Source organism: Triticum aestivum, chromosome 5D (genome assembly GCF_018294505.1).
Source record: "Triticum aestivum cultivar Chinese Spring chromosome 5D, IWGSC CS RefSeq v2.1, whole genome shotgun sequence".
In the NCBI taxonomy this organism is placed as follows: Eukaryota; Viridiplantae; Streptophyta; class Magnoliopsida; order Poales; family Poaceae; genus Triticum; species Triticum aestivum.
The window spans coordinates 5043163-5059592 of record NC_057808.1 but is presented as its reverse complement, the minus strand read 5'-3'; the positions used below and the strand labels follow the sequence as shown (position 1 = coordinate 5059592).

The following is a 16430-nucleotide window of genomic DNA, read 5'->3' as shown; positions in this document are numbered from 1 at the left end:
AGGATAAGGGGTTCAGCTACCGCAGCATGTAACAGTTGAATCGTTGTTGTCCTAATGCAGTAAAAGAGAGCAGGAGCGAGAGAGTGGGATTGTATCGGAATGAACAAGGGGGTTATGCTTGCCTGGCACTTCTGAAGATCATATAGCTCTTCATCAGTGTCATCGAACTCATCGTCGGAACCACGTCTATCGAGAGGCGACAACCACCGGCAAACAAGGAAGAACACAATCAATGCAATGCAACAATTATGATGCATGCTAAGACATGGCAATATGAATGTGTTTTGGCTAATGCAACTACAAACAGATGGGTTTGGGTCATTTTGAACCAAAGGTTCAATCCCAAACTCAAATTATGAATTTAAATAGTGCCTTATCATGTTTTGAACTAAACAGCAAGGTTAAGTTGTTTAGACATGCATGAAACCAGTACAGATGGATAGATCGGATTTTTCTGATCATTTTTCATATTAAATCTTTTCAATCTGAGTTATAGATGATTTTCTATGATTTTTAGAAGTTTGCTACATTTTCTGGAATTTCCTATATAAAAAATAAATCCAGAAATGAGTTATTGCGTCAGCACTGCGTCACTGTGACGTCAGCTGGTCAACAGCGCCTAACCAGAGTCAACCTGACAGTGGGACCCATATTTAATAATAGTTAATTAGCCTTAAGTTAAACCTAACCAAAATGTCAGTGGGGCCGGGGCCCACATGTCAATGACCCAGGGGGGTCAAATCCCTGGTCAACCGGGGCTAAACCACCGGCGTTTAGCCGCCGGCGGCAGCAGACGCGGCGGAAGGGCTCGGGATTGCTTCTCCGGCGCCCAATCGAGCAGAGGAGGGCACGCGCGGGGAGCTGGGGCTCGCCCGCATCCAGAGCGGAATGCGGCAGCAGCGGGGACGGACGGAGCTCGCCGGAAACGAGCTCGGGGCGGCGCTGGCGTTCGGGTGTTTGTGGCTACGGGGCTGCAGTGGCCGTGGCAGCGCGTTCATGGCACCTACAGCAACTACGCGAGGCGGCGAGCATGTTGGACACGACGCCCGGGCTGTTTGGTTGCCGGGGCCGCGTCGGCGGCGGGCGCAAGCGGCGGCGGGTGCGGTCGAGCTTGGTGCGGTCGCTACGGCATGCGAGGAAGAGAACGGAGAGGGGGGAAACGGCCAGCAGCTCACCACGGTCACGACGAGCGGGTCGGCGAGGTCGGGGAGGAGCTGATGAAGACGGGAGGTCGCCGGCGATCTCGGCGGCCGAACGACGAAGACGAGGTCGGGGGCGGCGCTTCGGGGCGTTTGGCGTCGCGTGAGTCGACAGAGAGACGTAGGCGACGGTGGCGGAGCTCCTGGGCATGTCGGAGAGGCGAGGGGGAGGCGATGGCCGCGGTGGTGGCGAGCGGCGGCGACGAACCCGTTCGGGTGGGTGAGAGAGAGAGGTCCAGGGGAGGGAATGAGCACGGGGGAGAGCGGGAGGGGTCGAGGGGAGCGCGTGGCGTCTCCGGGGACGTCCAGGGAGAAGCGGCAAGCAGGAGGTGGCCGGGGCGCGTGGGCGCGCACGGCGGCCACACGCCTCTCGTCCTACTGGCGAGAGGTGGGAGATGACTGGCAGCGGCGCTGGGCTGGGCCGGCCAGGTGGGCTGGCCAGCTGGGCTGCGACAGGTGAGGCCAGGTAGGTTTCCTTTCTCTCTCTTTTTTTATTTGTTTCTGTTTTCTAATATTCTGTAGTCTTTAGGGCTTTATTAAAAATACTTAGACACTTCCAAAAATCATGAAACTACTCATGATCACTGTTGGGAATATATCCTACAGTAAACATTTTAGTTTATGATTATTTGAGCATTTAAAATATTTAATAGCATTTAAATGCCCAAATGCAAATAGAGTATGATTTAATCCAGAGCCCAAATATGTCATGGAAAAATGTGCATCACCTCTGGTTACTGTTTCCAGCATTTTCCAAGAACGATGAACATTTTTGAAAGCCATTTGGATTTACTAGAAATATTTTGGTTGAACCTAGTGAATTCCTTTAATGCTAGGGTTTAGGCAATCCCCATTTCAAGTTTCTTTCAAAGTTTAAACATGATGCACACATGAAGTTAGCCTAGTGCAATGTCAGAAGCTAGGGATGTGACACCACAGGGGGGTGCATTTGATGAATTTTTTGTAAGGCTCAGACGTGTGATATGTAAATGTTAGTAGTGGCGCACCAGGGGACAGTGCGCCATTACTAGTTAAAACTAGTAATGGCGCACTATCCCCTGGTGCGCCATTACTAGTTTTGAAAAAAAAGTAAAAAAAATTGTTAGTAGGGGCGCACAGAGTGTATGGTGCGCCATTACTAGTTGTGCGCCATTACTAGTTTTGAAAAAAAAAATTGTTAGTAGTGGCGCACCGTGGGTGTGGTGCGCCATTAGTGATATGAACACTAATGGCGTAACTACACATGGTGCGCTACTGCTATATAGCAGTGGCGCACCACATATGTGATGCGCCATTAATGTCCATATTAGCTATAGCCCTTTTCCTAGTAGTGAAGGATTGTAGGATCCGTGGTGCCGCGAAACACAACAGCCGATGAGCCAAGGTATTCTCCTGTGTGATCTCGACATATTGCAGCTGCCACACCCACATTGCCGTCACCAGAAACGGCGCCGTCCGCATTGGTCTTTGCTATCCCCTCCTGAGAAGGAAGCCATCGAGGAGCAGCCGATTGTTGTGCAACAATTATGCGCGCCTGTCTGGGCTGCTTAGGAATGGTTTGTAGCTCCTGAAGATAAGAGTTTAGAAAAGAATTAGTATGTTGCGGACTCTAAAATATGTTCTCATGGATCGCCTTTCGCCTTGCAAACCAAATGGCCCACAGGGTCACCGCCATTTTCGTGAACTTGTCACGGTTCAAAGTATCATAGAGATCAAACAGCCAATGCTTGGCACTTGGCTGAACATTCTCCCTCATTTTGTCGACGATCTCCTCATCTGTTAACACCCATGTGCATCTAGCCATAGTGCAAGACACAAGAGCGTGTCTCCATGAATCTTCCCCTCCGCACAAAGGACATGCATCTTGTACTGACATGTTTCTGTTACGAAGAACATCCGTTGTCAGTAAAGAATGTCGTGCCAGCCTCCATAAGAACACTCGAACTTTGGACGGAACTTGCAGCTTCCAGAGCGAGCTCCAAGCCTTCTCCTCAGCTGAGGTTTCTGAGGGGCCCGCGCGCCCTTCTAACCAACTTTCCCTTTCTATCTTTGTGCTTATTATCATTCGGTAGACTGAGCTAACCGAGAAAATACCCTTCTTATCCGGATACCATGCCCAAGAGTCAGGAACATCTCGCATGCATACAGGGATTTTAAGGATCTCATGCGCATCAACTGGCAAAAATACGCTCCTAACTAGATCTTCGTTCCAGGATGCCAACGCTGGAAGGAGTAACTCGTGCACCATGCGTGGGGGGTTAGCAACCAGTGATAAGATCGGTCGGCCTGAGGCCTTCTTTGGTATCCAGTTATCTGACCATATGTTTGTACTCTGACCATTGCCAATTCTGCTAATGATCCCTTGCTTCATAATATCCCTTCCTTCCAAGATTGCTCTCCAAATTTGTGATGGTCTAGATCCCAATTCTGCAGAGAGAATAGATCCATTAGGAAACTAAGAGGCCTTCAAAATTCTAGCACTCAGGGAGGTTGGCTCCTCAAGAAGTCTCCACGCCTGTCGCGCCAATAAAGCCAAGTTAAACAGCTCAAGATCTCTGAAGCCCAAACCTCCCAAATATTTAGGCCTAGTCATCACCTCCCAAGACACCCATGCTGGTTTTCGTTTGCCCTGTTTGCAACCCCACCAATTTTTTTGAATAATGGCATTTATGTTCTCACACAACCCTCTGGAGAGTTTGAAACATGACATTGAAAATACTGGAATAGCCTGGGCGACGGACTTAATTAGCACATCCTTCCCTCCAGTTGATAGCAGTTTACCCATCCATCCTTTTACCTTCTCCCAAACTCTGTCACTTCAATATTTGAAAGTCTCCTTCTTGGAGTGCCCTACATCCGTAGGCAAACCCAAATATTTGTCACTCAACGATTCATTGGGTACATGAAGGTGGCCTTTCAGTGCAGTTCTTACAATCTCCAGGCACCCCTTGATGAAAAAGATAGAAGATTTCTCTCTATTTATTCTCTGCCCTGATGCCGCACAGTAGGTCTCCAGTAGGTTTGATACCTCTTCAGCTCCATCAACACTTGCCATGAAAAACCGCAGGCTATCATCCGTGAATAATAGGTGGTTTACTGACGGTGCCGTCGGTGCCACCTTAGTTCCGCCAAGCTGGAATGACTGATTTTGTGATTTCAAAAGGCACGAAAGGCCCTCTGCTGCCAACAAGAAAAGGTATGGAGAAATAGGATCTCCCTGCCGAATAGCTCTGGAGGGTTTGAACTCCTCTAATTTCATACCATTAAATAAAATTGAGAAAGAGATTGAGGATACCATGTTCATGATGATGGAGACCCATGGTGCTGCAAACCCTAGTTTTTCCATAATGGCTTTGGGATAACTCCACTCTACTCTGTCATAGGCCTTCATCATGTCTAACTTCAACGCACAAAAACTGTTATTCTTCGACCGGTTTCTCTTCATAAAATGTAGACACTCATAGGCTGAGATTATGTTGTGTGTGATGAGCCTTCCCGGAACAAAAGCCGATTGCTCCTTTGTGTTAAGTGTACTTGCACGATCGATGTGACGGATAGTTAGCTTGATAGAAGCCAGCCCAAACTTTCTTGTTGCTAGCCTGTTGGCTTACTATCTTATTAAGTTTAAGCTGCCTGATTTTGATGAAAAATAGAACAAGCTAACATATATATATATATATATATATATATATATATATATATATATATATATATATATATATATATGTGTGTGTGTGTGTGTGTGCCAAAGCAAGTTTATGTACATACGTACGTACATAGTGCTCCGGCAGGGGTAGACTTTAGAATCAAGTACAAGAAACAATTGTGAACCAACCTGTGGTTGGATGGTTAGAGGGACTGTGGTATCCCCAGCCCACCAGGGTTCTAGTCCTGGTGCTCACATCTATTCCTGGATTTATTTTAGGATTTTCGGTGATGCACATTCAGTGGGAGGAGACGTTTCCGTCGACGACGAGGTGCCTACGGTGACTTTGTAAATTTCAAGATGATATGCCGGCTCAGTCTTTCAGAGGTGCTCATAGGGGTGTGCGTGTGTGCGTTCATAGGGGTGAGTGTATGCGCGTGTATGAGAAAAAGTACAAGAAACAATTTCCTTTTTACAGGGAACTTAACAGAGCTTTATTCAACGAAAGCATTCGCCGAACAGCCAACGATAAGGCTGCTGATTAGAAAGCTAGGGGTAGATTCAAGCCAGCTACGAGTCACAGTCATCTTACAAGCACACTTAGCACGGAGATGTGCCAGACCGTTTGCTGCTCTTATATTACATAACGAATGACAAACGTAGAAAAATTGTTGGCTAGCTCTCTCTCATGTAAGATGGATGCTACAACTGAGCGAGAATTGTAACGAGTATTCCAAAGGTTAACTGCCTCTAGACAGTCGGTTTCCATTACCACATGATCGAAGCCACGGAGCTTTGCAAAAATTATGCCAAAAAATTAATACAAGAAACAAAGACAGAAGTGTTAACATGAGTCATCTCGTGAGGCGACTAGCACCCTAGCCGCCGCCAGCGAGTTCCTCTGGCGCCTTCTCCGCATGCTCCTCTCCATCGATGACCTCGGTCATCGTGGTGAGGGGGGAGGGGGGGGGGTCACCAGATCTATGAGTGTGGGTCGTGTAGCTTTAGGTTAGACCCTAGTAGCTTAGGTTTTTGGGTCGTTCATCATCTTGGCTTTGGCGGCGGCCACGACAGCGCTGAATAAAGAAGTTTCATATCCTTCCCCAACGAGGCGATCGTTTCTATGGTTGGGGGTGAATTTATAAACAAGCATGTTAAAGTAAGGATGACGTGGCGGCGACGACACCCTCACGGTGCACTTATGTCCTCAGACTCCGCCGTTGAGACGGTGTCTGCTCCAGCGTCGGCGCGGAGCTTGAGAAGTAGTCCAGGAGTGGATGCATGTTGTGGTCTTTATCAACAGCATCTGGAAGATGATGGATCGTGTGATGGGTTTCGTGGTCCGTAGACCATGGCTAGTAGGTATGGCTTGCTCCTCCTGCATCTTAGTCGTGCGGGAGTGCTAGGTCTGGAGTTCAATGGCGTGTCCGGGATGTTGCCCAGGTGTGATTGGTTCAACGGCAATGGCTTCGTCTTTGGTGAGTCACCTTGTAAGTCTTCAAAGCTACTCCCTTCGTTCCTAAATATTTGTCTTTCTAGACATTTCAAATGAACTACAACATACGGATGTATGTAGACATATTTTAGAGTGTAGATTCACTCATTTTGCTTCGTATGTAGTCACTTGTTGAAATCTCTAGAAAGACAAATATTTAGAAACGGAGGGAGTACATATTAGCGATGGAGCCACGTGAACTTCGAATGAGGAGGTGATCTGTTAGTTTTTTCCTTCGTAACTGCTGTGGTGGTGTTGGAAGTAGGTGACATGCGTTGATGTGAAGCTCATTCGATCTTGATTATAATTTTCCTTCTTTGGTAGTATTACTTTGTGTAAATGCTATCGTTTTGTTGTCTTTTTAAACTTGTCAGTTTGGTGTTTTTGTGACGTGTACTATGATCCTTGTATGATATTCTGTTGTCCTTTTAATCTTGTCAGTTCGGTGTTTATGTGGCGTGTACTATAATCCTTATATGATATTTTGTTGTCTTTTTAAGCTTGTCAGTTCGGTGTTTATGTGGCGTATACTATGATTTTCATGATATAAATGAGACATGTACTATCATGAAAAAAGATAAAACGGCATGAAAAAAACAAAGATAGAAACGAAATGATACCGTTTTCTCGGGATCGATTCAGATTCGTCGGATCCGGCTTGCCTGCTCCCTCCCCATGCTCCCATCCGTGCTCCCACTTCATCCTACGGCTGTCATTTTTCCTTTCTAATCTAATCATCTCCCCCCAGATTTTAAAGGGTGGGGCCGGGCCTTATTTTGTTTCAATCAAATCAAGCCACGTACGCAGGAGCACGGATGGGCACACACGCGGGGAGCAGGCAAGTCTCGTCACCGTCACCGACCGGAGATCTCTCCGTGCCTGCCTAATATATATAGCACCCACCGAACCGAATGTCAATGTGTCATCAATCTATCCCTCGCCTAAGAAATAGAATACATACACAACCAAGATCGTCAATCGGATCTAATCTCGCCGCGCCTCCGGCCAGCCATGGGACACAGAGGAGGAGGAGGAGGGGGGGGGGGGGGGGGGGGTTTCCGGTCCGCGCCTCGCGCCAGGACCCCGCCCACCAAGCCGGCACCCAAGGCCCCGGCTCCGGTACCGGCATCCGCCGGCGGCCACAGCAACGTCATTTCGGCCCTGGCATACAACATCGTCGACGGTTCGTTTGATTTTTGTAGCCGTCCGCATTCGTCTACATCAGGATTGATGGATAGAGAACGGATTCTGGTGTTCTGACGTACGTCCGTGCATTGCAGGTATCACCTGGGGCGCCGGCAACGCCATGGGCCACAGGTTCGTCGAGTTCTTCGCCGGGCCACGCACCATCCAGGTTGTCTCCTCCGAGCCCCAGGCCGCCACCGCCGCCGATTCGTCCCTCGACTCGTGCGGCGCCCACAACAAGGCCTTCGCCGATCTACGTACCCATCATTCTTCTACTCTCTCTTTAAACTAATATAAAGTAATGATATAAATGCTTTTATATTAGTTTACGGAAGGAGTAGTATCTATCTATGTGTCTATCTATTGATCTGTATGATGACAGCCAAGAGTTTTAATTGATTGTTTGGTTGAATTGTTTGGTGCGCGCAGTGCCGCAACCACTCCCAGAGCGACATCAGCCGGTGCAAGTTCTACCTTGACTTGCTCAACCAGTGCCACCGCGGGTCCAGTAATGCCGGCCTCGCCGCCGCCACCGCCATCTCTTAGAGACCGAGATCTCGGCTCAATCGGTCGCCTAGTTTTTAGTTTATATCGTTTTATCTACCAAGATTAATTCCTGTTGCTAGTCATGGTATTTGTAGTAGTAATAGCCATCTCGTCGACTTATAATCATCCTCGTCTCCTTATGAATGAACGATTACTTAGAGATTGATTCATTTGCTCTGTTTTTACTTAGAGATTGATTGATACCAATGGGGAGCTGCCGACACGGCCATGCTCCACCCACACAACATATTAGTTATTTTGTCGGCCAGTGAAAATTATACATGTGAACTTTTGTACTCTCCCTCTCTCTTTTTTGAGTAGAGATATTAAAACCAATCAGGACCAAAGGAAGTGCGAAGACTGGGCTATCCATGTGGCGAACTGGAAGAAAAGAAGAACATATCTCTTTTCAAATTACAATATCAAAAGTAGCATATAATTTAGTTTATTACATAGTTCTGAAAGATTTATGCCAAGCCATCATTGGATAACCCCGCAGGGTTCATGGTTGTTGCATAGGCCAAGAGCTACTCGGAACTTTACAACGGTGGTAGGAAAATCCATCCTTACATAAGAGAAACCGTCTCTTTATTACATTTATAGGTAACCACTATTAAAACTTGAATCAAATCTAACATAAAATGATTTGCTTAAATTATCAGGGTGTTGATAAGCCTTTTTCCTTGGCGGAAATGCCCAAAGACAGTACCATAGTAATCCTCGGCCTTTATTTTCTTGAATCTTGCCAGTCGCTTCTCATCCAACAAACCAGGTGCTGGTTCAACCACCGTTTCCACATCCACGCCATAGAATATAGCTACTGAGGTCCTTTCCTTCTCTGCATTTGTCAAGACCCTATGTGGTGGGCTCTTCAAGATGCCATTACTCATTATCCGCGTGAAAAAATTAAATGCAACTTTGTGACGACTCAGAGGCCACACTAGGATATTCAATTAATCAAATTCTTCCATATTTATTACTACACCCTTCGTATCTCAATAATTCACATTCTAAAAATTTTGGACAAAATAAGCAAAGCATTTATCAGTACTACTGAGCCATATAACCAATCAATCAAAACCATGTTAGCATAAAGAAGCCCAAAATAAGGGGTGTCGCTTTTTATTTTACTGTTGATTACTCCTTGGAACATTAATTCAGATTGTGAAGTAAGATGACATAAATCCAAGACCCATAATCTGAAGTGTTTGACATAGAGGGAGTAGATGAAGTAGCTTGTATTTGTAGGTGCCTACCTCAATGCACTCTGCTATGTTGATCAACAATGTATAAGGCTTGGCTAGAACATTGTACCATTTTCCATTTCTCAGAACTTACAAGCCACCGACGTTCTCTTCGAGGAAAAGGATTGAAAGGGCACCACCATCATAGTGAGGCTTGAAGCCCAAAACAAGGTCAGGCCTCGGACATGGAGGGTAGTAGCCTAGCCTAGCTAAAGCTCGGGCCCTGGTTGTGGTCCTATTGATGAAGAAATCCTCATCGAGCTCTAGAAGATTTGCCAGGGTTCGCATGATACAATCTTTTATTATCTTGGTTCTTGACGCGTAGTGAAGTAGCACATCCCTGTAGAAATGATCTGGAAAAGTCAAGTTCAAATATTCAACAGAAACATTAGCATACTTTATTCAGTTTCTATATGTTGTTTCACATGGAACTATTGCTTGATGCTTAGGGTAGTCTCATGTCAAATTTGTTAATAGTGTGGGTAGAATATAGGGAAATCTAGAATACCACTCACTTGGCTAACTGAGACATTATCTCTAAGCTATCACTGATGTAAATGTCCTGTAGTTCTCTCAAGCTAAGCTTTCTCACCAAATCAAGGCCGCCACCCCTTCCATCCTCTCACTCCCCACCTCATGCGGGCCCAATTTAATTTTCCAGTCTCTGCTCTGTACCTCGTTCAAACCCCATGTTCATTGGTCATGCCACATACTGTTACTTTGTTTATCACAAATATTTTGATGCTTGGGCAAATATTCGTTTTGCTAAATGCTGGTTAATGGTCATTGCTTGTGTGTTCTGTATATTCTGGTGTAGATTCGTATGTTCTCTCACCATTAGCATGTACTCCAAAATGTTGTTAAAATACCCACTTAGAACTTGAGCCCTTCAAAATTAGAAATGGATATGCTAATATTCCCTCTGATTGTCTATTCGAGTCTCTAGAATCTTTGCAACTGCAATGTTATGTACATGACTATCCGTGTGAAAAATTCATCATCAACATCAAATTGATACTCAGGACGTCGTCGTGCTAAGGCCCCATAGGACCAGCGCACCAGAACAGTAACCGCTGCCGATGAAGACTAGCGTAGATCGGAAGGATCCAATCTGAATACATGCGAATGCCGACGAAAGACGAACAGATCCAAAAACATAAAAACATCAAATTTATACTACAGATTTGGCTTTCACTATCTGCTTCCCAATATTTTCTATCTGAAGGAACACACATCTTTATATATACTCCATACTAAGCTCCTCATCAATCCACATCATTCAAATTAATTCGGACGTTAGATATAATAATCAATGGTTGAGATTAAAACATAAATCATGATACATAATAGTTGTCCCGTTCCACTTTTTTAGTTGGAATATAACTTGAGTTAGTATTCATGATGCCAAACTAGATAAGGCATTAAGTTTGTACCTATACCACATATTCCGGCCCAATTAAGAAAAACAAGCACGTACAAAAGAAAACTAAAGCACCACACGTAAGAAAATGGACACAAAAAAAAACCACACGCAAGAAAAGAGAGTCCTACCCTTTCACGTACTTCTAAGAAACATACCCAGCTCTAATTAGAAAATAAGTAAAAAGCCATGTACCGAAAAGGGAATCCTCAACCCACAACAAAGAGAGTCGCCCTATATTTATCAACAATATTAAACTAGTCTCCCTAAAAAGACTATCCTAAAGTACTCAATGCAAACATAAAAAGGATTGTAATAGTAGTAACCAAAATTTTCTCACACAAATAGTCAATAGATATTTTTTAATCAGATTCTATAATATTATACTTCTGCCATGTATGATTTTTTATAAAAATAACTGGCCCGTGCCCTGGCATGAGTTGATGGCTAGTTTTCCTAATTGATGGTCAAAATGTCACTTTACCACCAGATGCCTAAGTCTAAAGGGACTAAAATTTTGAGCCATTTATTGCTTTTAACAGTCTTTGATTTTAGTAAGTGGCTAAAATATTTTTGCTTTTTATCACTCTTATTTTTAATACCTACAGGTTCAAACATCTTTACCGCATTATTTTCTATGCACATATAGTTATTATATGAAATTTTGTGTGTGTGTGAATGCATTGGCTCAACAGCCTTATTATTTAGCTATCTGGATGACTATAGATAATAGTGGTTTTATTTCCTTCTACTTATTAGTGAGCTACTGAGAACCAGATTGCTTGCCTCAAAGATTTGGGATACTTGGGCCAAAGGTGGAAACTTCTCTCCCCTTCCGGTTCTACTTGCAGAGATAAACGACAGGACCAATCGATGGTCTGGCCTTCAGATTGCAGCAGCTCACTTCTGTACCCTTCAAGACGAAAACGCTTGCCATCAATTATATTGTTGTATGTTTGCTTCTCTTCAGTAGGCTGCCCAAAGAACTCCTTCGATGCATTCATCATCCAATCCATAAGAGAGGCCTCTATACCATGGTTAGTAATCTAGGACAAAATAAGTTGGAAATAATTAATAACAAATATTGCATGTATGTACAAAATAAAAGGATTAGAAAAACCGAATATATCAATAATTGGGTTCAGAATACAAGGTGCATAGTGGGTTTTTGGCTTTGGGGCACCATGGCTCCCACTGAGCCAAAACTACTACAGATAATTAAAACCTAATTCGAAAAAATTGTGAAGAATATCGTATGTGTAGATTGGAAGTGTTTATGGCACTGAAACATTTTAGAAAATAATACAACGATTTAGATCCTGCACACAGAAGTAAAAAAAAAGAGGTAAAAATAGGGTTCAGAATAGAAGCCTCAAAATTTGAATCTTGGGCTCAAAATTATTTCACTGTATTTTCTCCAAATCACATACAAGTGAATTTTTCTATGAAACATCGCTAGGTTAAGTAACATATCGATGAGTACATGTGTAGATTTATTAGGATTTTATGACTTATGGGTAACTAGAAACAGATTTGGTTCATGCATGGTACCAATGGTGGCCTTGAGGCAAACCTAAGAAATATTTTGCTTTAGACTATTTAGATTCTAGTTAGCTCACTAAACCAGGGAGCCCGTGATAGTAACATTAGGACCGTCACGTAGTTGCACAGCAATAGACCAACGCAAGTAATACCCTATACATCTTATCCTGTGGTGTAACCAATAATGCGTGTTTTGTAATTTCAAAGAAATTAGGGCGTCTTTGATTCGCATGATTCTTAAAATGCGGGAATAGGAAAAACCTAGAAATAGACCGTCATGTCCTTTTCTACGCTTCAGAATTTGGAAGAGTGTTTGATAGCACAGGGAAAACAAAGAAATTCAACAAAAAGGTTTGAGTGGATGAATTTTTTTCCTCCAAAATGTAGTACAAATGAATCCGGAGGGAAAATCCCTAAGGATTTCAATCCTATGGATCCAAATCCTACGAAATTCCTTTGTATCACAGGAGCCCTTAAAAATCATCCATGGGTAGTTTTGTTATGCCATGTGTAAAAAAATGAAAATTAAGGGCCAAAAAGCAACTATACATTATATTGTTATATGTTATAAACAATTGTTTTTTCCTTGTGTATAGAGTAACAGCATCTGCACACTAGTAAATACCTAATTGTCCCCACTGTTTAAGGTGGGTAGAAAATTTAATTGGTTTTGCCTGGTATCAGGTCAGCCGGAGCTATGGCTCAAGTTACCCAAGTTCAACTGTCACGATGAGCTCATCCACAAGACACCGTTAAAATCTTTGAAAAGCTGGACCAGGAAGCATGTGAGCAATTAACAAGATATGTAAATAAAATCTAACTTATACCATTTGACAAAAATTAGTCCCGTAATAATGCACTGTTCCTAGAAAGATTACTAATTTTCTTGTTTGTGAAAGAAAGATCACCATGAAGAAGCCCCAGGTCTCGAGCGCCCACCGGAGTTTCGCTTCCTCCTCGACGGCACCACCATCTGCGTCAGGCCTGGATAGGCGGCCGAGGTCGATGACGGGGATAGGCGCAACACCTGCGGCAGCGGACGGGCGGTCCTGCTGCGGCATGACATACCGGGCAGGTATGTCGCCTTCGAGTTTCAGCTCAGGGCTCGCTTCTCCCTCCATTGTCCCTTTCATATTGCCCGGTGGTATACTCAAGTGCATGCGCTATGGGCAGGAGGCCAAAATATATAGTAAAGCTGAAAGGCTGAAACGTCCAGCTTGAGTGTGGCCGGCCCAAAATTTTAAGCAGTGTATGACTGCTACCCAAATTTTAGTATAGCACCTACATTTTCTTTTGAAGGGAATATGTATAGCACGTGTACACCTACAAGGCTACAAAGTGCATTGTGAAACATGCGGAGAGGGCAAGAGAGTATTTGTATTGCCGCCCAAGTTTTTGAACCTTTTCGAACATGGTTGGTAAGATGCTCATTTCTCCACGTGAATATTTAATGAAGGCCATCGACACATCCACAGGTTACATGTGGCCATTTGCCTTTCTTTTCAAGATGGAAAAAATATGGTTGTTTGGACAGATGTACGAAAAACCGCTTAATCTTTTGTACTTATGTTAATCACGGGGTTACCGTTTGATGAGAAATAGACCATACATGGTGGTTTTGTACATATATATTTTTGCGGAAAACTTCTTATCTCTTCATCTTCAATCATAGCAGCACAACGAACACCACCAAAAAAAATTACGTCCAGATCCAGCCTGAAGACGCGCCATTGTCATCGTCCCTCCCTTGCTGGAGCCGGGCAGAACTTGTTGTGGCAAACAGTCGGGAGCTTGTTGTGCTAAGACCTTATAGGACCAGCGTACTAGAATAGCAATTGTTGCCGACGAAAAGTAGTGTATATATCGAAAGGATACAACCTGAAGACACATGAATGTAGACAACGACAACCAGATCCGAGAAAATCCATCAAAAACAGATCCGCTAGAGCCGCACCTCCACACGCCCACAGAGGATGCTAGACGCACCACCGGAACGAGGGCTAGGCAAGAAGAAGCTTATTCCATCTTCAGAGAGCCGCAACCAGCTCGCTTTTCTAAGCATGACACAAAGCTAACAAAACTCGAAGAAACATATAAAAACGAAGTGTCGGTGTCAAAACCGGCGGATCTCTGGTAGGGGGTCCCGAACTGTGCGTCTAGGATCGATGGTAACAGGAGACGGGGGACACGATGTTTACCCAGGTTCGGGCCCTTTCTATGGAGGTAATACCCTACTTCCTGCTTGATTGATCTTGATGAATATGAGTGTTACAAGAGTTGATCTACCACGAGATCGTAATGGCTAAGCCCTAGAAGTCTAGCCTATGTGTATGTGGTAATGAATCTATCCTTTCCGGACTAACCCCTCTGGTTTATATAGACACCGGGGGGATCTAGGGTTTAGATGGAGTCGGTTACATAAGAAGGAATCTTCATAGTCGGTCGCCAAGCTTGCCCTCCACGCCAAGTAGAGTCCAATCTGGACACGGTGCAGTCTTCGGCCTTCATGTCTTCACAGCACATCAGTCCGGCCCATGGGTAACAGGCCGGACGCCCGAGGACCCCTTAGTCCAGGACTCCCTCAGTAGCCCTTGAACCTGGCTTCAATGACGAGGAGTCCGGCGTGCAGATTGTCTTCGGCATTGCAAGGCGGGTTCCCCTTTTTCTGAACTGCAAGATAGTCTTCGGACGTGATAATTGTATCCGGACCTGTTATAGACCACACACAACCGCAGAGCGAATATAATATTTACACGAATCTAATCCGTTGACAGCTTCTTTAAACACGACATCGCGTCTGTCCGGTTATAATTTCGAACCGTTTTTCTGCTGCCATCCCACGTTTCGAGACACGGTTGCTCTTGGCACGTCTTGTCGAAACAGAGATTGTGTCCCCTTATCGCGGGATTCTCGTCAATGGGGGCATGGGTAATTCAACCGTGTCGTTTACACAACCCTTGGGAATAGGCGAATCTTAAGGCGAGTGAGGAGGCGTTTAATGTTTGCTGCCTTTATAAGAGGATAAGGATTCCCTCTTCCTCTTCTCACGCTTTCTCTCTGTCTCCGCCTTCCCGATATCGAGCTCCAGCGCCCAAGTTCTCATCTCCTTTCCACTCAAGCAACCATGTCCGGATCCGGTGGTCAGGGCAAGTGGATGGTCTCCTCCGTCAAGGAGGAGGACATTACTGAGCTCCGAGCGGCCGGATATTTGGCGAAGGAGATCGCCCACCGTCTGCCGGCCGAAGGACAAGTCGTCCCCATGCCGGAGCCCACAGAGAGGGTAGTACTCATCCCCCATTTCTTCCGCGGGCTAGGGTTTCCAATCCACCCCTTCGTCCGCGGGCTGATGTATTATTACGGGGTAGAATTCCATGATCTGCCCCTGAATTCCTTCCTCAACATCTCGGCGTTTATCGTCTTGTGCGAGGCCTTCCTCCGCATCCAACCCCACTTCGGGCTGTGGCTCAAAGTCTTCAACGTGAAGCCGAAGGTGGTGGACGGCCAGCACGCTGAGTGCGCAGGAGCCATGGTGAGCAAGCTGCCCAACGTCTCCTGGCCAAAAGGTATTTTTGTGGAGACAGTGAAGGAGTGGCAGAGACAATGGTTCTACATCACGGAACCCCGCGGCACCACCTTGGCCGCGGCTGCCGAATTCCACTCCGGTGCTCCCATGCGGCTCACCTCTTGGGTTGAGAAGAGTCCGGACTGGTGTTCATCTGATGAGCTGATAGCGTTGCAGACGCGCGTCCAGAGCATGATAGCCAAGAACATCAAGCTCGTCGATGTGATCCAGGTGATGCTAGTTCGCCGGATTCTTCCATGCCAGCATAGAGGACGGCCTCTGTGGGATTTCAACCCGAAGAAGCATCGGACCCTGGTGAGGCTCTTCGAGACCACCCACGAAGACGCCTGGAAATTGCTCTTTAAGGGCAACGAGAAACCACCGGCCACGGATTCAGACCGTGGTCACGACTGTAAACACCCCGCCAGCGAGGTATGTTACTTTTGACGTATCCCCAACCTTATTGTTTTGAGGATGATGTCTGAGCTTTTATTATGGTTCCTTCAGGACTGGATGGAGAGGGCGAAGCGGATCCAGTGTCCGGCTCCGCTGCCTGAAGAACCAGTCGTCCCGCGTCTAGTGAAGATGCTG

The 16430-nt window shown here is 45.3% G+C and overlaps 1 protein-coding gene and 1 pseudogene across 1 annotated transcript; one reads left to right on the top strand and one right to left on the bottom strand.

Moving 5' to 3' along the window:
- The first annotated feature begins 7294 nt into the window (after positions 1 to 7294).
- LOC123124064 (uncharacterized) lies at positions 7295 to 8241 on the top strand. The gene is made up of 3 exons (XM_044544768.1): positions 7295 to 7523; positions 7621 to 7782; positions 7955 to 8241. The coding sequence occupies exons 1-3, from the start codon at positions 7352 to 7354 to the stop codon at positions 8002 to 8004; spliced, it is 384 nt and encodes a 127-aa protein (XP_044400703.1). The 5' UTR covers positions 7295 to 7351; the 3' UTR covers positions 8005 to 8241.
- A 480-nt stretch (positions 8242 to 8721) lies between these two features.
- Positions 8722 to 10006, bottom strand: LOC123124063 (protein SRG1-like; annotated as a pseudogene).
- Positions 10007 to 16430: the final 6424 nt, after the last annotated feature.